At 36.3% G+C, this 20,518-nt stretch overlaps 2 protein-coding genes across 2 annotated transcripts; one reads left to right on the top strand and one right to left on the bottom strand.

Annotated features, from left to right (window-relative positions):
- Positions 1–58: 58 nt before the first annotated feature.
- LOC112566287 (39S ribosomal protein L23, mitochondrial-like) lies at positions 59–4,538 on the bottom strand. The gene is made up of 5 exons (XM_025242349.1): positions 4,470–4,538; positions 3,883–4,032; positions 3,062–3,144; positions 1,967–2,043; positions 59–544 (listed from the first exon to the last, which is right to left on the bottom strand). The coding sequence occupies exons 1-5, from the start codon at positions 4,499–4,501 to the stop codon at positions 389–391; spliced, it is 498 nt and encodes a 165-aa protein (XP_025098134.1). The 5' UTR covers positions 4,502–4,538; the 3' UTR covers positions 59–388.
- A 26-nt stretch (positions 4,539–4,564) lies between these two features.
- LOC112566286 lies at positions 4,565–10,781 on the top strand. The gene is made up of 7 exons (XM_025242348.1): positions 4,565–4,690; positions 5,455–6,075; positions 6,747–7,198; positions 7,982–8,146; positions 8,668–8,738; positions 9,477–9,725; positions 10,057–10,781. Exons 2-7 carry the CDS (start codon positions 5,498–5,500, stop codon positions 10,102–10,104), a joined length of 1,563 nt encoding a protein of 520 aa, XP_025098133.1. The 5' UTR covers positions 4,565–4,690; positions 5,455–5,497; the 3' UTR covers positions 10,105–10,781.
- The last annotated feature ends 9,737 nt before the right edge of the window (positions 10,782–20,518 follow it).

Raw genomic sequence — 20,518 nt, 5'->3', positions numbered from 1 at the left:
AGGAGATTGCATTGTTTGTTGGACCAGACAAAATACAAAATGACATCTGATGCAGTTCTTTAGCTTTGTATCTTCTTTATTCTTTTGTCTTGTACAACAGATTCTTTACCAACCACTTTTAGCTTTCTAGTAAATGGCAGATATCCGACAAATATGACGTTTAAAAATGGCGGTCACCCTTGTCTTCGTAAACGAACAAGTAAAAAAACCAACCCGCAACATCAGTGCACAGATATATGCTCACAATAATACAGGCATGTATACACATGCATAATCACACATTTTCTTAACATCTTCTCAGCTTTACAAAAGTGGTTCACAATCTTGTCCGCACACACTTCATGCTACAAGCATTCTACTACATACAGCTTACAGGATCAGGTTGTTTTTATCTAAACCACACAGGCACACTTAGTTTATCCCAGTACTTCTGTTCATTCTCCATGTCTGCTCGGTTTAGTTGTTTGATCTCGGCTACTTGCTTTTCTGCAGGGCTCTTTATCTCTTTGAAGATTTCTGGAAACTCAAATGTCACGCCATCCCCCTAGTAGAGCAGACATAAAAATGAAAAAACAAAAGAAAATCAAAACTTGTTTTGCAAACAAGTGGGCTTATATTATATTCATCAACTTGGGTTGGGAATAAATAAATAGGAATAATAGCTTTCAAATTCTTTTTTATTCTTTTTTAAACCAAAGGGGGGATTTTGGATAAGAAAAAAGCAGTCATTTTTAAACCAATCCCTATATGCCAAGTGGTTGTAAAGAAAAAGTGTTGCAGATTGTACCAGATAATGTCATGCCAGAGGTAAGTCACTTGCCAAGCCTGTTGCCTTTCTCCTCAAATCTGTACCTACACTAATATTTTTCTATCTTTCAACCACAGGCACAAAAAATGGCATAAGCCTGGTGAAGTGCAATTTTCAAAGACCAACCTTTCAAGGATGGTTAGCAGATCACCTAGTGGCTAGAGCTATGGCACCTGAACCTGAAGTTATGCACTAACCAGTTTGATACTATTAGAATGTGTCCTTCCCCAGTTGACCCAGCTGTGGAGCGGATAGCATATTCTATAGAGGGCTGGGAAGAGGTAAGGGAGGAGGGATAGGCACAAAAGCTAGCCCTAAGACAAGTGACAGTTTTAACACCTCGCTTCTTCATGCACTTTATGTGTCATCTCTGTTATTATTATTATCATTCCTGTTGTAGAATGTTTGGAGATGAAGCATATTGTTATCACTGAAGAGTATCACTCTAGCACATTGTCATCATTGAGAAAAGAGATGGACAAAAGTTTTTCAGATACCACCTGCAGTCAAACAAGTTCTCATCAAATAGCTACCACTTTCTTTAGATCAGGGTTAGGAAGTTCATCAGATTAAAATGTCTAAAGGAAAAGCAAGTCAAATGGTAAGTTAGGCTTGAAGGATAGAGACTGGTGTTCTTAATCATGTCTGATCAAAATTTTGGGTTGCAAAATGATTGCTTACAATCAGGTCTAAAACACAGCAATGGGCTGACTTGTAAAGGCTGCCATATTTGCGTCTATGTAGGCAGACCCTCTGGGCAAGAAAGGTGTCAAGCAATACTGTGATAGCATCAGAAGTTTAGTGGCAGATCCACCTCACAATGATTGCCATGTTGAAACATGCAGTAGTTACACTAAAATCTTACATCATTGTTCTGCTTAACTTTTTACTATTATATCTCCATGATCTCCAAATCCAGGAAGCTTGTAATTTGATGACTCAGGAGACTGACATAAGCTCTCTTGTGCAATGATTAAGAGAGCACTCTACAATGGCAGCCCACTTGAATCATCTCAGATGCATGCTTTAGACAGGATTTTAAGTGAATAATCAATTTGAAACCCCACATTTTGACTCATTTTGACATGACTCAGTTTCTATCATTTAAACCCAAATTATCATCTGATTTGCTTGTCCCATTAAAAGTACTCAACTGACCAGCTGGACAAAAGCCACTTTATAATCATCTTCTTTTGCCATGACATGTCCACGAGTGGGATGTTTAATATCACCACCTGCAACAAAAATATGTGCTCAACATTTCCTGTCAAATTTTTTTCTCCCATGAACACACATAAATGAAAATGAGCATGCTTTTTAACAGTACCACTTTGATATGGTATGCTGCCCCCCCTCCCTCTTTAAAAAACATGGGACAGCCGAGTTTTTTCATGCATCATATTCTTTTCATTATTTTGTTTGACAATGAAGCAAACTGTGATTGCCATTAATCTCCCTCATTAGAAGTAGCCCAGCTGGATAAATCTCTATTCTTCCACCTCATGGTGACTTTTTAAGCTTGCTGAAAATTTAATATCTAGGACAAGTGCATGTCCACCTTTTTTTTTTTTTTTTTATTGATTTCTTATCAAAGCAGAAATTTGCTTATATTCAGTTACATACAAAACAAGCAGTGATGATTTTCTGTAAGTTTTTGTTTTTATATTCAATTCATTAGGAATCAAATTCTATATTTGAAACATCACTAAATAAGAATGAGACGAACACATTTTTACAAACATGCAATAATATTGATATGTGATACTGAATACGAAGGGCAGTCAAATAAAACATAGTGGATGGTAGGCTTTTCTTTGCCTGGTGTCCACCATTTCATTTGACTGCCCCTTGTAAATATATCAATGACATTAGCTAGTAAGTCAATATCATGTATCAACTGAAACATATAAATAAATTTCAACTCTTTCATGGACAATACCATACTTTAAATCCAAAGGCAACTATTTTGTAAAAGTACATCTGAAACCTATTAATTATAAATCAAATCAAATCAAAATCAAAACAGACTTTATTGTCTGTCCAGGAGACCCAGGACAGAAATTTGTCTTCACTCACAAGGGCAGGCATACATACTCATACAGACATTTAACACACAGTTGGGAGTAAAAGTTAGGAGTAAAAAAGTGTAGATTGCACCAGTCCATCAAAGCAGATTATGTTTATCCTAACAACAAACCTTGGGTGATGAGGCTGAGGATTTAAATACAAATTTTAAAAATATTTGCATCTCACCTGCCATGACTTTGGTCCTAACGTTCAGCACTGGTATTTTGTAGATCTTCTCCAGGTAATTCTTTATATCAATCTTACTCATCCTGAAAAGAAGATTGCGTCCATGTCCATGGGTTTCAATGTGCAAGCACAGGTGTCTATGTTTTAATTCTTCTTGTGTAACATTAATACTATTTCTAATGATTACAATTAGTTTTGAGCTGGGGGAAGTTATTGTTAATGGGTGTTTATACCTACTTATCTAATGATGTTATATAATGAAGGCAGTGCCATATTTTCCTTGTTACTTAAATCCAAAAATAGAAGAAAAAAAAACTGACAAAGATGCCTACTTCATACTTCATGGATTTCCACTTGTGATACAGCCCTTTTCCCTGGACTTAAGACATTATCCCACTTCATAAACCAGGTTCATAAAAATTTTTCAAATAAAAAATAAATAAATAAAGATTTGTTCAATAAGAGACCACCACAGTGAGATGAGTATGTTTCATTAAATGCAGCCAAAATTGTGTTGCTAAGGTTAAACAATAACACTCATATCCTTATCATAATATCCTCTTCCAAACATTTTCTCCTCAATTAAATGAACAAATATTGTCTAAGCCCTTCCCTCTTGCTGGCTTGGCACAACTCTGATGAAGTCTTTTATATAGCTAGACTTGTATTGAGTAAGCATTTCATCCACCAATGACCAAGTCTCTAACATTCAGCTTTATGGTTACTTAAAACTATTTTTCTTGAAGAAGCATATATCTTCCTGCTGCTGTTATGGTCTCTGCACACTCTATGTAGCAACTAATAAGATTGTGATAGCTTACTGAGGATGCACAAAAAAACGAGCTTGATCACTGGGAATATCTCGGGATGGCTTTACTAGCTTCATCCAGAAGTGTGGTAAAACCACCTGCAGCTGTGGATCTCCATGCCAGTACACAGGATATCGTGGAATACGACGTCTCCACAATGGGCTATCAATATGAAAATACAAAGTAAATAAAAAACAAACAGAAAAAAAACCGAATAGACCCAGTTTGTGATACAACTGAAGGTCAGCCTTCCTCGTGTGCGATACAAACGTAAATAATCACATTAAATAGCAACGGTATCTTCTACAATGACGCGAAGAAAACTTTTCAAAAGTTCCTTTTTTCCTCCTTTCATGTTAACTCTTTAGTCTTTCACCATAATGTCGTGTACCTATCGCTCTAAGCAGCCGACAATTTATTTAGTCGAGATTGCCGCTTCAAATGTCAAAATAGTAGTATGATTAAATATACCTCGAAGCTCATTGATAGCATCAAAACCATATGCCCTAAGTATACTGAAATGTCTAAGTCATGATCCAAAATGAAAGTGTGTGAAAAAGAAAGAAGAAAATATAGCAAAATGTCGTGTATCAACTCACAGTAACGCCAACCCTCGCAAGCGCGTCGCCATGTTTTCCTATTGTCGAGCTCTCTATTCTTGTGAAAACAGTATTAGCTCTTTTGTGTCAAAGGTTACACGGGTCAAGGTAAGCTTCGGGAGCCCGTTTTCTCACAAATGGAAAAGCGAAAGTCCAGTCGGTAGGCAATCACGACTGGCGATCCCTTTAGTGCTGTCAGTCGGGTTATTGCCGTTTACCCAGTAAGTAACACGTTCATACTAGTTTTCAAGATATAGAATTTATTGTCTTTAACAGACTCATACTACTAAAAATACTACGAAACATGCTGATGGCTATTCTTAGACGATGGTCAACCGGCAGTGCATGTATTTTGAATTTTCATTATTAATATCACTTTTCAGTTTTGACTGGAAGGTATATGCCGAAGAATAATGGTTATATGTGCAGTTTTAGGTAGACATTTCTGTGTACAGTAGTATGAAAGTAGTCATTCATTGATTTAAAAGTACTCTGCTATAAGGTATGACGTACTATACCTATATAAACTAATTAACATACCAACTTGCAGTCTGTGATACACGCATCAGTTAGAGAATGTGCTCCACACTGTCATTCCCATTATTTTAAGAAAAAAGAAAAAACAAAACAAAAAATAAATAATAAAAGTTAATAAAAAACAATAAAAGAATAAGTATAAATATAAGCATTGTTATGTTTCTTCCTAGCATCATATTTAACTGCATGGGATGGGGAAAAAAGTCATCATTTACAACAATATTAACCTAACAAACATAGCATGTTATTTATAATACGAAGTCAGTTTTTAAAATTTTATTCTAAGTAATTACTCTTTGAAATTTTTTACATTCTGTATTTGGTAGCCCATGCATGTATTTGCTCATTCGTGTACAAGCACACCTTGCTTTACATGCTCAGGTATTCAATTTTTGTTGGTTTATCTTAAATTTCTAATTTTCTGGTGTGTGTGTTTGTGTCTTTGTAGCCTCTGCACAGAGAAAATCTCTGAGATTGTGCACTGTGTCAACATGGGGGATCCCTCAAAAGAAAAAGTCTTGAAAGAGTTTACAATAATTCTTGAGGAATTTCTCAACCAGTGTGAAAGGGGGTCAGTCAAATCCCAGCATCAAAATGACTCTAGTGTAAGGAAACATAATCTGGCACATGAACCACATAGCAAGTCTAAATCTGCATTGTTGATGTCTGAAACTTCAAAGCTGGAGCAAATGAGTTCAGACTCTCCTTCAGCTTTATGTTCAGACACAGAAAGAAAGCATCAGAAGAAAAGTTTTTTCCGCAGAACCAGAGACAGGTTACTGAGTACTTTTCGTCGTCAAAGTACAGCAAGAAAAGCAACATCCAAGCAGAGCAGCATAGAGAGCAACAAAACATCAGCTACTAAAAGATTAGTTCAAGATAAAACTTTTTATCAGAAAGATGGATATAATAGAAAGTTGTGTGCAGGTCAGGAAATTTGTAAAGAGACTTCACTCAATCCTGCAACTAATGAAGAACTCAATTTGCATCAGATTATGAGTAAATCTACCAGAAATCCAGAACTTGGTGCTGGTGAGCAGACTGAGACTCAGCATGACAGATGTAACAGGTATTCTGTTGGTGTATGTTTCAAACATAATAAGAAGTAAGAACTTTCTCCAAGAGGCAGACTTTACTTACTCCTCACTTTCTTAGAATCTTTATAAAGATTAATATTAAGAGGAATATCAAGAGACTGCTTGTTGTGAACAAGGATGTATTTCTTTAATTTTGATCTCTACCTACAAGCAGTCCACTTCCCACATGCTACTTATCTAGGCCTTTTCTGAGCAGTTAGAGATACCAACCTTCAGATGTGATAAGTTCCATCTAGTTTGGTCCCAAGATCCTACCTGTGGAATACATTGTATTACCAATGTTTAATGGTGAATAAAACTTTCCCATTGTAATAATGAAATAATGCATGTGTAATCTATTGTAAAATGGCTATTTTGGATGACATGTGCATGATGGTATTATGCAATGTGATGCAATAGTACATCATTCTAGGCTTATTTAGGATGTTGTTACAGTCCTACTGGATAAATTTACATGGTGAAACATAAAAAATAAACTATATCAAATATCTTCAAAATGAGAGCCAATAAAAATTATCATGGTCATATTTGTGTTCAGCACACCAAGATACTACTGATTAGGACCTTTTTAAGTCAGTAATAATTTCAGTGTTAACCAGTGTTATTATTATGTCTTGTGGTAAAATTTTCTTTTTTTGTTAAGGAGGCCAGCACATTTTTCTTCAGGTGAAAGAAATGAAGAATGCATAAACTATCACCAGATCCCACAAGGTTTGAATGGAGCAGATTTTAGCACTCAGCAAGGAGACCAGGCACTGGCTTTGAGCTCAGCCCAGACAAGGGTCCATGTCACGATGAAAACAGTGCTTGATGAGCCGAGTGAGGATATAAGGTTCATCGACGAGGATGATGATGATGATGATGATGACAAAAAAGTTGGTCAAACAAACAACTATGGTGATCAGTCTTCTGTACAACACAGAATCGCCCCAAAACTGCATCTTCCATCTGGTGAATCCAGACCACTTGCAATCACTGCAAATGTTGAGCAGTCTGGGTTAGCATTAAAAGCAGGATCTGGGACCGGATCATCATTACATCATAATGACAGGTTTTTACATCAACTCCAGAAACAGTCTTCACTTGAAATAGATGGTACTTATATTCCGTTATTGTCTAAATTATATGCATGATATATATATATTTCACAAACACTAATTGCTAAAAGGCAAGTAAATACTGCATTTGAAAGTGGAATCATTTCTCTGCAAGTTCCTTTATTTAAAATTACTTGGAAGGATATCTGGTCATTTACTAACATAAACTCTTTCTGGCGTATGGGATGCCAGAAAAAGATGGCCATGCAAGGTGATGTTTCATGTGTACCCAACATTTTAATAGTCTAGACCATTTTTTCCTGCAGATCTTCTTAAGTTCTCTCATTTCCATTCACTTTTGGATAATTTCATTGAAATGGCTTTTATGACTATCCTGTTTAAAATAAAATAAATGTAATGCATTCACAGTCATGCTACTTCAGCAATACTTCTTGGAAAAGCAGAATAGAATGGATTTTAAAAATAATAAGTTGCTTTGGTCAAAGGTCAGGCTATTTGTTTCCTCTTACTTTGATTGTTAAACTGCATTTTAAATTACATTTTCATAGGAAATAGTTATTTCTGTATATATTTTTAAAAATAGTCAAAACATGATGACTTGAAGAGGTCAAAGAGCCTGGAGGTTGTGGCCAGGGCAATGTTACTGAGTTAAAAATCTAAAGTGTAGTGTAGAAGACAATGGGAACTCCTGATGGATAGCATATTTCTGCATGAAGCCTGACCTGGATGGATAACAGGGAAGGCGTTGATTTGAAAATAATTTAACACTTTTGAAACTGTTTGAACATGATCATTAGATGTGGCTAATTTTTTGTTTAAGGAGATGATATGCATGATGGAGAGGAAGCTACTGCCGATGGAGAAGCTACTCCCCTACTTAATTCTACAGAAAAAATCAAAGATGAAGAGGTCAGCAAAATTGCAGAGAAAATCATCAATATGGCAGATGAATATGTTGAAAGCACTAGGGCTGCACAAAAAGAGGGTAAGATGTAAATGTGATTTCATTTGAAAATACAGATGGCAAGTTCCTTAGTGATTTTTACTGAAAATGATTCCTTGATTTTTTGTGATCTTAGCAAATTTAGAATAAAACTACCTGTTGGCAATATATGCAGAACTTTAAGAAGATTGCAAAATTCGCCAGGCAATAGGTAGCTTAAGACAACCTATGTTTCTATGTAGAAGATTTGATTTAGGTTCATCAGTATTTACCTTCAGGAAAGAAGAACTAGGCATCAGATTTTTAACTTTTGTCTAAAGATCTTTACATTTTTCTTTTTATCATAATTTTATTTTACTACACTTAACATGAACCACTAAGGACTAAACATAAAAATATTAAAAACAACAATGCTTGCAAGTATCAATAAGCTGATATATTCAGAAAGTTGACAAGGCAAATCAGATAGGCAGTCTTTCAAGAATGGTTTTGTCCTCAAAAGCAATGTTAGTGTCATAAGTAACATTTCCAACATCAACATGGCTATGCATTCTTTTAATCAGATTTTCTGGAAGATCTAGAGAGGCAAATTGCGGAATGGGTGAGAACAACAGGAGACAATTATGCCACAATGGTAATTCTTTGCTTGTGTTGTTGGTGCATCACAAACTTTATGTCTGCCTTCACTGTGCATGCCAGACTTGATAAATGTTATCATGATGGTCGCCTTTCTTCAACTCAGTTCTCAGAAAAACCAAAGAATTGTGGAGATTTGGAGACATGACAAATCCCTCATAAGACCAGATAATATCAAAACTGAGATAGCTGAATAGGTTTTGAGTTTTAAATACTGATGTTACTTTGGACAAGGACTTACTGATGTTGACAGTGGAGTAAAGGTGTGTGAAGCACTTATAGAGAAGAACAGAGCCGATGGGAACTTTCCATTTCAACAATACCAATGGGTACTTTTGATAGAGTTGAATGGTGTTCTTTATAGTCTTGATTTTGGTTGATGAGTAGAATCTATGTTGTTCCTTATGTTCATTGCTTTTCAAAAGAATGGTGGGGTTATTCGTTTGACTGGAACAGGTGGCTGCCAGTTTGTTTTGTTTGTGCCCAAGACCAGAAAACTCTCTCTGTTCATCCAGTGGTGGATTATACATGATTTCTTTGGGAAGTTAAAGGGCAGCAGAAAGCTTAACCATCCAAATACTTTTTGTTGTAGTTACCTATAATTCACTCCATCTAAACAATGTCCATTTTGCCATATAAGTGCCATAGAGAAGTGATGTTGTTTACTGTTGTGGAGGAGAGAGCTGAGTTTTTTTTATACTAAAGTCATATCCGTTTATTGTATTGTATTTGCCAGATGGATCGTCAAGGACAGACATTCATACAGCAGCTCACAGATAAAACTTATGAGGATTTTAAAAGGATAATTTGCAATTCACTGGGTGAAGAAGTAACTTCAAATCATCTTGTCATCCTCTTCTACACTGTGAAGGGTACACTGTCGTTGGTTGGGCGAAGTTCCACATTTGTCACTAGACTCATACAGTTTGCTTCACGTTACTATATGGATGAGATTCATGGTTGGCTTACACAACGTGGTGGCTTTGTAAGTGATTCTCATGTCATATAAAAACATAAGAATAAAAAGTGTACTTTTGACCAATAAACTGCATGCTAATACATTCCTATTGGCCAGTAGGAATTAGTCCTCCAAGTGGTAATTAAGCACAGCATTTCTCTCCAATACAGTATGAACTGAAGTAGCTAGTATGAGCTAAATAGAGAAAAATCATGCTATGTACAGAGACCCTCTTACACAGGAATAGTGTTAAATATTTGAAAAATAGCATAGATCTCTCATTTTTAATGATGCAGATCATTAGCTTGAAGTTTTCCTGCAAACATTAAAAGCTGACATGTTTAACAATTTTTTTCAGCAATCTCTTTTGGATCAGACAGAGTCATTGGTGGATTCAGAAGACTGAATGGCCTAGCAACTACTGGGATCAATATCTTAATTTGAATTAGAAAGCATAACCTGGATGAAACCAGAAAGAGTCATGTCAACTGTCACACTATGGTATGAAAGCGTGAGTGTGGGAGATGCAATTTGTCAGATTGGTGCTCGGGGTTGTGACTAACGTTTAGAAAGGACAAAAACTTAGATTTTGAAGACTTCACACATTGCTCAAAATTTCAGTTTATGCAATTGACTGAAGGGCAGCAATTAAAGAAATCTCTGTAATCGTGGGCATTTTTATAAAATATGTGTTTCCGAGATATATATATTTATTACAACATATATTTTTTAAATGTGATATGACAGTAAACTTTTAAGATCACTTTTTAAGATCCTTACACAGGTTTTAGGAATTGATAATCTCTTTCACAATGAATTATTTGTTGAAAGTTGTGGTCTTATAGATATGACATTCCTAATCAGTTCTCGGAATCTCTTATAACTCAAAATAAATATTTTGATCCAATTGGTTGTGGTATGTTGGTATGAATCTTTAATCAATTAATTTATGGGTGTTTTTAAAATACATTGGTTTCTTGTGCAAGATGTTAAAGTTTTTAATATTGTGTTTGCTGTTCATGCTGTGGATAATGGTGATGAGAATGTTCTTGAAATTTGTAAAAGTAAAGAAATGACTACAAATTGAGCTGTATTTTCTGGAATTTCCTGAGAATGGATGAATTAAGCAAGCACTTTTTGAAATTATGGTGATTTCCATGAACTGTGTCATTCCTCGATTTTTGTCATGTTTCATAACACATGTTACATATCTCATTGTCACAGAGGCTATTGCTGTTGCTGCTTTTGTTATTGTAATCTTTGATGATATTTTTATGGGGCAGTTGGTGACACAGTGGCTTGAGTTTGAAGAAAATGTGACTAGTTTTTTTATGAAGTTTATTTGTATAATAAAGAAGAAATCTTTATTATTAATAGAAAAATGTAATCTGCAGTTTAAGAGGTTGTGATCAGCTTCAGGGTTGTTTATGAAAGATACAAAAGAGAAAGATACTGATCATTAATATAGGCAGATAGAAAAACACTAAAAAGCATGCCTATGTGAACTAAACTCCATGTATGCCAGCTATTTTCAACAGCTGCCATAATTAAATAAAAGAAGTATGTTTGCAAGTACTGTACATTTTTTGTGTTGAAAAAGTGGGCGTATGTATAATGTATGTTTTCCTAACAACACAATGCAGACCACCCTTCATCTTTTAGATCTTTTCACCTATTCACCTCTCCTTCAGCAAATTGTTGTCATCCTACTCACCTACCCCCTTACAGTGCACTTATAGTCAATCCCTACCCTGCCTAAAAAAAAACAAAACAAAAAAAATTCCAGTGCAAAAATAACCAGAGGACACCTGAAATGTGCAAATGTAACATCTACAGTTTATCAGAGTTCACAGAGTGCATGGCATTTCTTGCTACCCCCTGATTCTCGTTTCAGAAGTTAACATCAAACAGAAAGCAGGTTAATTAGTCCTATGACACACCGGACTGCAGTGTAAGTTCGAATATCACCCTCACACACAAAAAAAAAAAACCAGAGAGAGAGAGATAGAAGGGCGGGCTGAATGGACATCGTGTGGTATCGGACTGCCCTCGATGTGACGTGAGCAGCCTGGACTATCAAGTACTTGTGACAACCTTTGATGACTAGCAGTTCCGGGTTTCAGGCATGACAACTGACCCACTCCACGCTGTTCAAAAAATGTGCCCTTAGTGACACACAACTCGTGCGACCTCACGAGAACATCACTGGCTCAGGGCCTGTTTCAGGAGCAAACGAACAATGAAACTTGTTTGCATTTGGCAACTATTTTGGATCACGACCGACACTCATTGACCCGCAGTCAAACATGCTCATCCCACCTCCCCCCACATCCCCAACCATGGCAGACGGCGGGGCAGGGTGCCGTGGGGACAACTGACAGATCGACGGATAATGATAAGACACGGTGGAAACCATGAACAGAATGACATAATGTGTAGTTCTAAAAATGTCCCACGCAAAGGCACTCATTCTCGCCATCAATCTTTCTCTTGTACTCGGGACAAGCTCACTCATTAGAACGAATAGATTGCGAAGGTGGAGATGACAATTAGCCACTCTGCAGCACTCAAACAATTAATCTCTCATAATCGTGACTCTTCTTCATCTTCAACATCTCTTGTATCCAGGACTTTGATACGGCTGACAGCTGATTCACTGAAATACATTGTAATTCACAAAAGGAAGTAAGATAAAAGATGAGCAATCTAACCCCTACCTCCCTCCCTCCCTCCCTCCCTCCCACGGACATTTACTTGCTCGGTATGTCCACGATTTTGAAATGACATGTATTTTTAAAAAAATCTTGTCCCAAAATATCCTGCAAGCACTGGAATTCCAAAAACAAGTAAAATCCAAATTCCAGGAAACAGCTAACATGAGTCTAATCATGTTTATTCCTCCCCTGGAGCTGGAGATTGAGGGTGCTTTTCTCCAGTAGAGCTAGATATCATCATCATCTATTTCTATCTAGCAAAACCCTTGGCTAAATTGGCTCGAGCTTGGGAATTCCTTCACGTGATGGGTTAGGGGTGCCCGCGGTAGTGTAGTGGTTAAAACACCCGCCTGCCACTACTACAGTGAGAAACTCAGGTTCAGATCTCGTCTCGGGACACTCTGTGACACCTGTCCCCCCTCCCCATAGTGAGAATTAAATCACAGTTTTAAACACTTTCCTACTAAATAAACCAGCCAATTCTTTGACATTATATTTCCCTAAACCTTCATGTACCTGAAGGTAAGTATATCTCGTGCCAGTTTAAGTGCATGACCTTTCCAATAGGGGAAGCCGCAATTTCCAGAAACTATGAAAGACATCAATGAAGAGAAGGCCAGGTAAAAAGAGGGTTAACAGGAGTTGCTTGCGAGATCACACTTAAATGGGGATGACAGTTCTGAGATACCGGTATGCTGGGTATGCTGACGACAGCTAGGATTGATAGGCAGAACATCAAGTCTGCTTGCTTTTCTGGCAAAGTCGTTCCTTAGTCTCAATTTAAAAAAAAACTAAGAACAACATAAACTTCTTTGTATGGCGTATGACCATGAAATAGAACAATCTTTGATACCAGCATCAAATAAAATGAAGCAGCTGATCTGGAATTTAGTCAGGTGTATATATAGCAAGCCAAACTCTCGCAGTCCTGCTCTCTCTCTCTCTCTCGCATATCATAATTTCTCTCTGTGATTTTATTTCCTTGCTTTAAATTAATATAGTCTTTTTTAATTTCTTCTACTTAGACAGGGGGCCATAGATGTAAAAACACATAACTTTTGCTTACTCTGTTACCCTCGTCAAAAAAGGTTTGTCTGTGTTTCTGTGCCGTTTGGCGCGTGGGCGCACGTATTAAACTGCACGTGCATGTGTACTAATTAACGTTCTCGGTAATCAAGACGACGATACGTTGTACTCTCTCACGCCCACACAAACAACGATTAATTGTCTTTGTTTAATTTGTTGCTTTATTCGATTTATGATACCCAATAGTCTAGAGGATGAATTAATTGAAGTTGTATTATAATATAATTATATTATTATAATGCAAGGTATTGTGGACTGCAACAATCAGCTGTTCACTAGTGCCATCGGAAATTCACGTTTCTATAAAAAGCTGTTCGTGTTTAAATTCACGTTATGTGATGACTAATGACTGTGATGATATGTATAAAATGTATACTGAACGTGTGTGTGTGCATGTGAGAGAGATCGAGAGATAGTATAAGCATGTGCACACTGTGCTTTAGATAACACTTTCGTCGTCCTAAAAGGCAATTAGATCGTTTTTCAATAAATTTTATAAACTAATATACATAATTTTTTAAATCGAATTTTTCGAATATTGTAGACATTTATCTATGGAAAATGCTTTGACCACATAGCCTGCGGCCAAATCCTTAAGGCATGATATAATGATCACACACACCACTATATATATCTATAGTTGTTATTAATTAATCTCACATTAACGCATAGTTATTCATCCTTGTGGAACAATGAATAAAAAGGAAATAATCTAATTCACCAGATTTTTATGAAAGTTAACTGTTTCCGTTTTTTGTCCACGGGTCGCATACAATATCTGCTCTCGGTTCGTCCAACTGTACTCGGCAAGTGGTAGAAATGGGGTACTGGGTCGGATGCGGGGGCGGGGTCGGATGCGGGGGCGGGTGAGCTAAATTTAGCAGAACTCCTTTCCGATGACAGAAAGGAATGACTACTTCCGTTCGCCAAGTGCATCGTGGATTTATGTCTCCGGGAGAGTAAGGCGCTATAGTTAGTACTGTTGTTGATACACAAATACAAAGGGTAAAGCCGCATTCTGTGTCCAATTCATGTCACCACTGGACTGCATGGATACAACGTGTGTCTCCAAAAGTATCCGAAGAATAAATCAGCAGATTTTCACCTATAGTAATATTTAATTTTTACAATTTTAACACGCTAAATAAGATAAGAATTTATTTACCAAATGACAAGGCATTATAAGAACACTATAAGATCTCTCACCCCAACATATATGCGCCCGCGCACACACACACACCTTACACTACCCACGCATTTCAGTTCCATCACTGCATAGTCATATTCACATACACACACGCACTCATGCACAGAAACACGCACATTTGACCTACACACACTGTCTCTGTCTATTAAGAACAAAGAGAGGCATTCAACATAAGATTGGGTACATGGTGATATCACTGATCACGTTTCTACATAGGAGTTCCGGCCTAGATATAAGGGATACTTGTCAGTGTTTGAGTTGCCAGACTAAACATGTTTATTATCATTTAGTGATTAATCTTGCACGCAAAAAAGGTATATATATATATGATCTTTCACACTCGTTGTTAAATGGGGAACAAATTAACGGTTTTACTATATATTGAGTACAAACACTGAGTTAGTTAGGCCCTTCGCCCCTCCTGGTGCATAGGCCATCGACGACAGTCCTCCAACGCCTCCCCCAGCAGCAAAGGAATATTGGCTACAGGTGGGACACATGTCTTGAGTATCCGGGGGCCATGTGGCAAAATGGCGTCCGACCCATAGCGAAAGTGAAACCGGGCCGTAACAACGGGGTCATGTCGGTTTTACCTGTCAAACAAGTGTGGGACGCTTCTCTCCCCCTTGTGACCGCTAGTCAACCCTGATGGCTCATGGGTACGTCCCATTTTTTTTTTTTTATATATATCCCACTATTTATATCTTCAGATTATTGGTATTTTTAGGGATTTCGGCATATCCTGATTTACATATTTCTAAATCAAGACATGCCAAAATTCCTAAAAAATACCAATATCAAATGGATTAATAATTTGTGTATTTTGCAATAATTATATATATATAACAAGCAGCAAAAGAGTGCACAAAAGTGCAAAATGTTATAAAAAAAAAACAAACATGATTTGTCATTTATTGGCGTTTATTGAGGTAAAATAAGGATAAAAAGCAAACTAAAAAAATTTTTTTTAATATAAAATTTTTTTTAAAGCATTGCCTCATTTGTATACATAAACAATTTATCATTTATCAAGGTTAAAATATTATCACAAATAAGGATAAAAAGCAAACTAATAAAAAAATAATGTTAAAAATATACAATTTTTTAAAGCATTGTCTCATTTGTATACATAAACAATTTATCATTTATCAAGGTAAAAATGTTATCATAAATAAGGATAAAAAAGCAAACTGATAAAAAAAAATAATTTTAAAAATATATAAAATTTTTTTAAAGCATTGTCTGTTTGCATACATAAAAGATGTTTCCTCTTGATATATTAATGCAACATTCGTTATTTAATTATAAGTTGTAGAACGATGCAAAACCATGTATCCATTGACAAAACAATTAAAATTAAATTGCAGTTTCCTTAACACTAATTACATTTTCCCAAAGAAAAGGTTCAAAGATCTATGACAATATATCAAATGATAAGTATGAACTGAATTGCTGTCAAAAAAGAGTGATGCTTTAATAGACATTTCTAAAAATAAATCAAAGTCATGAAATTAACTATAAAAGGTTCTAGTTGGATTGCAGCTTATGGTATTAACTACAATCTTTTAAAACAGATTAAAATTTTAAATTGCACCTTTATCACTAAGAAGAGGAAACCATCAAACACATGTTTGAAACACAATTATGTTCAAGAATTTTAGAAGGTATTAGAAAAGAACTGTAAACATATAAATGATTCTGAATTTACCACAACACATCTCTTATTGGATCGGGTGAAAATATCCTCATTGATAAATTAATGGGTTAGAGTAAATAATAATCACAGCACAGTTTTTATATAATTATATAAATCCAGATTTAGTATATGCAGGTTTATGTACAAAGAATTTTACAACTGTAGGTAGAAAGTTGCACAGCTTTACTTGTCCACCACCCCAGAACAATTAACTGACGTATAGGCTGTGCTCAGCCCTTTCCCTTCTGCCATTCTCTTGATCCCTAGCACCAGCTAACCAAGTTGATGCATGCAAGTCAGCATCCGTAGCTTCAGGATAACTTTTTTCTTGCAGCATCTAAAAATAGAACAAATATAAGAATATGAGGTCTGCATAAAAAAGTAATCACTTAATTGTAGGTTACTGACCCTAAAATCCAGAATATAATGTGAAACAAAAAGAGGTACAAGCAAATTATACTGATATGTAAAGTGGCATAAAAATTTAAAGTGTTATAAACAGAAAGGAACTACAAGTGGAACTGCATTTGAATTTCAGTTAGAATTTCTATAGGCAGAAAAACTCTGGAAATTCTAATTTCAAAAACAATCCCAATACATGGGAACTGTAAAGATGTCTATAAACTGTCATTTTAATTCCTTTCTACACAGTGTTAACCAGCTGATTAAAGGACTACAGTCGCTAGAAATTGCGTAAACATGTGTCCATATTTTATTTTGGCAATGTAATTCAATCACAATAAAATGAGGTAGGGACAGTTCTCCAGGCCTGATTTATCTTCCTGTCATGTTTTTTTTTTTATGACTCATGAAAATTCTTGTCTGCACCTAGCAGAGTCAAAGGTTAAGGTTCATAACTAAAAGATAAAAAAACAATCCAAACAGTCCTATTTTATGACAGGCATGTATTAATGTACCGTATACACACACACACAGAGTCAAATATTTAAATCCTTACCCTGAACTGTTTGTAAAATGAAGGGGTGGTTCTTGAGTCCCATTGAAGTTGTAAGATCAGGCCAACTCAGTTGAAAATAGCACAGATAGAATGCCCCTCACTACATGCTTTAATGTGAAGCCCGACGCATCACCGAATGGCATTCCTGAAAACAGACAAAAATAAATACACATCATTTAAAAAAAAAATTGCAGTGGGCAACATTATAATACCTGTTATGACAACTAGTATTTAAAGACACCCCCCCCCCAAAAAAAAAAGACAGCAACAATTCAGGAAGTTTCATACAACCAAGCAAAAGTGGGTACAGAAAATTTACTATCTGCTTTAATCAATGCCACCATAACAATGCCTTTATTACTTTTTAGTACTGCAAACATGTCATTAGTTTTATACAATGAATGGTATGGTATGGAAACCTTTAAAGGGAATCAGATAAAAAGATTTGACTCCTCCTACTAACAAATCAGAATAAAGCACATACCAAGCATGTCCTTTTTTATGGGTCTGTCTTCATATCTCCCTCAAGACTCTCTACATCTTCTGCTGATTGTTAAGGGAGACTGGAACCCCTCTGGCAGATTTCCCGTGTCATTTGCCTTTCCTGTTCTTGTTCCTCCATCCATGTAAACATCCTTTTAAGGTTGTTTGTATCATTCTTCATCTCTTCCAGAAGAGACAGTTGTTGCATCCCAACTTTCTCTAGTTTAGTTCTAACCTAAGAACACAATAGCAGAAAACATGTAAAATACTGATCTTTGCTAGCTTTGCTATAGTTCACAATGCCTGGAAAATACCATTTATTTTGGTTACTCTTTACCATTTGTCATATCTATTTGATATGTGATCCATATTTGTTTCAAATTTTTCACTATGGCAAAAGGCTGGGATTTTCCACTTCCAGTTTAACTCATAAAAGCACTGTTCATGAACTCTTGGCCAAGGGTAAGAAGAAAAAAAAGCTAAAATGATTATAAATAAAATGGCTTTAAAATTACCTTCCAAGGGGTTATGGTCTTTATGCTGGCAGGCTGAAAACCAGACAATGGAATCGGAAGGCGCTGGGGGTGTGAAGGCAAAGGTGAAACAGTCCTTTTTTGAAAGCTGCTACTTGGGGACACCCTTGAGATGGTGCCAACCACTAGTGGCAAAGAGTATGGCAATGGTGGTGGACATTGCTGCATAACTGAATGGTCAGCATATAGTGATTCCTCGGCATCCTTCTCTCCTTCGCTGTTAGCTGTGCATCTCTGTGTCAAATGAATACATTTGCATAAACTTTTTTCAGCTTAGTACATTTAAAACTGTCAGCTGCTGATAGGTTGTTAAAATTTTTTTAAAGAACATTTTATTGTTATTGTACAAAACTTGTTTATCACTGTATGCTATTTTACCAGAAAGAGGACACAGCCTTGTGTCCCTACATGATGTCCACCAAAAAAAAATTCCCTAAAATTAAGCAGAGGAAATGAAAACAGACCGAAATCTAATCGGAGTTATCCGTATCCTTTTGGGTTGAGTGGGAGCATTTTTGTCATCACTCTCCACCTCCGACATTTTGTCCCTTGCAGATTCAGCTAGATTCTTGGTAGTTACCTGCATGGAAATAAATATAGAAGCAAATAAGATTTCACAAATCAAGATCAAAAGTATAATAATAACACACTCTTATAGTGCAGCATCACAACAAAAGCTACACTATCTGTGGTGTAATGACTGTGTTCAAACAGTTCAGGTATTATCTTTTTCTCCTTCCTTAAATCTGCAGCACACAATAACATAGAAGTCATTTTGACCATTAATGGTCACATGCTTCATAAATTTTCTTCTGCACAAGGATTATGAATATTATGAATCAAAAAGTAAATTGCACTTACTTAATGACTTGTGCAGGAGAACTGGAAGCATAGGACATGAGGAATCAGCTTTATAGCTCTAATTAATGAAGCTTGCATCTGGTTCAATAGATTGTGGTGGGAAGTTGCACACCCTGTGACCACTTTCATCTTAAAATGCCAGCAGCAAGCTATCTAGAATAACAGTAAAATAAATTATTGACCATTATGCAGTTATTATGATTTGTTGTTGAAAAAGACCATTAAAGTTGTCTGAAATGATACTTCCAGTCACAATCAGTTGTCAATGGGCTATCTATATAAGTTTTTTTTTTGGTTCACCACTGGGAACACAATCCTTATGCTGCTCTTTGACAAATATTCTTAATTAGCTGCTGCAGTGGAAAGTTTGGTGTTTGAAAAAGTCGTTTAAGCTAGCCTAAAAAGTTATAAAATTGAGAGGCAGAGTTAAGAGTCCAAAGGACCAAATCTGTCAACATTATCAGCAATATGTGACAAAGCAAGTACATTTTACACCAAAAATCCTTTACCATACAAACACTGCTTCTTGAACAAATAAACATGAAAGGTTATGAGCCTAATAAATCAGCATAGTTCACACACAGCCCAGGACTTGCAAGACAAAAAAAACAAACCCACAATAAATAAGAGAAAAAATATTATACTGCCCGAAGAAACCTGGCATTTTAACGCTATCGTACCAGTAAACAGACGGAACTGCGAAGCTCTGTTACGTTCCACTTTCGTAATCGCAATTTGAGGAAATTCTGACAGCTCCAAATTCTCTCCATTGCTAACGGCTAAAGAATTATCAAATACAAGCGTTCAGAACTGCTGAGCACGAATTCTACCTCTGTCTGGAAAACTTGTGCATTTATTGCGTTAATGTGTACTCTTATTCTTTCTTCTGTTAGAATGATATTCTGCATTAAATTTGGACATTTCTGTAGTTAAAATCTCAATAACTATGTTAATATAGAGTATAAAAATTATACGTACTGTTATCGAAGCGTCGAACACATGTATCAGTATAGAAATTGACCGCTTGAGAAGCTTTTCTGTTGGGAAAAGTATAGACTCACAAATTTGAAAATGGCGGCCGGTCGTATGTAGCACGCCATGGCAAAAAGGTCATTGCCATTGTTAGGGGTCACGACCCTATATGTGGGGTTGATCTCCCGCACTCTGGTTTCGCCTCGGCGAGCGTGGAGCTTGGCTTATGTGCGCAGCAGCGCCATGCCCCACGAGTCAAGCATTGCGATAGATTGACCCCCTGTATCACAGTCGGATCAAGACAAACTTG

The sequence above is a fragment of the Pomacea canaliculata genome, linkage group LG6 (assembly GCF_003073045.1).
Source record: "Pomacea canaliculata isolate SZHN2017 linkage group LG6, ASM307304v1, whole genome shotgun sequence".
Lineage (NCBI taxonomy): Eukaryota > Metazoa > Mollusca > Gastropoda > Architaenioglossa > Ampullariidae > Pomacea > Pomacea canaliculata.
The sequence above is the reverse complement of the archived record's forward strand: the minus strand, read 5'-3'. Positions and strand labels throughout refer to the sequence as shown.

Excerpts from the sequence above, each read along its gene's own strand:
- LOC112566287 (XM_025242349.1), bottom strand. The coding sequence starts at position 4,501 with ATGGCGACGCGCTTGCGAGGGTTGGCGTTACT. Across the intron at positions 4,033-4,469 it reads TTGCGAGGGTTGGCGTTACT|CCCATTGTGGAGACGTCGTA; the intron begins GTGAGTTGATAC and ends TCATATTGATAG. Across the intron at positions 2,044-3,061 it reads TAGGACCAAAGTCATGGCAG|GTGGTGATATTAAACATCCC; the intron begins GTGAGATGCAAA and ends TTTTTGTTGCAG.
- LOC112566286 (XM_025242348.1), top strand. The coding sequence starts at position 5,498 with ATGGGGGATCCCTCAAAAGAAAAAGTCTTGAAAGAGTTTACAATAATT. Across the intron at positions 6,076-6,746 it reads CAGCATGACAGATGTAACAG|GAGGCCAGCACATTTTTCTT; the intron begins GTATTCTGTTGG and ends TTTTTTGTTAAG. Across the intron at positions 8,147-8,667 it reads TAGGGCTGCACAAAAAGAGG|ATTTTCTGGAAGATCTAGAG; the intron begins GTAAGATGTAAA and ends TCTTTTAATCAG.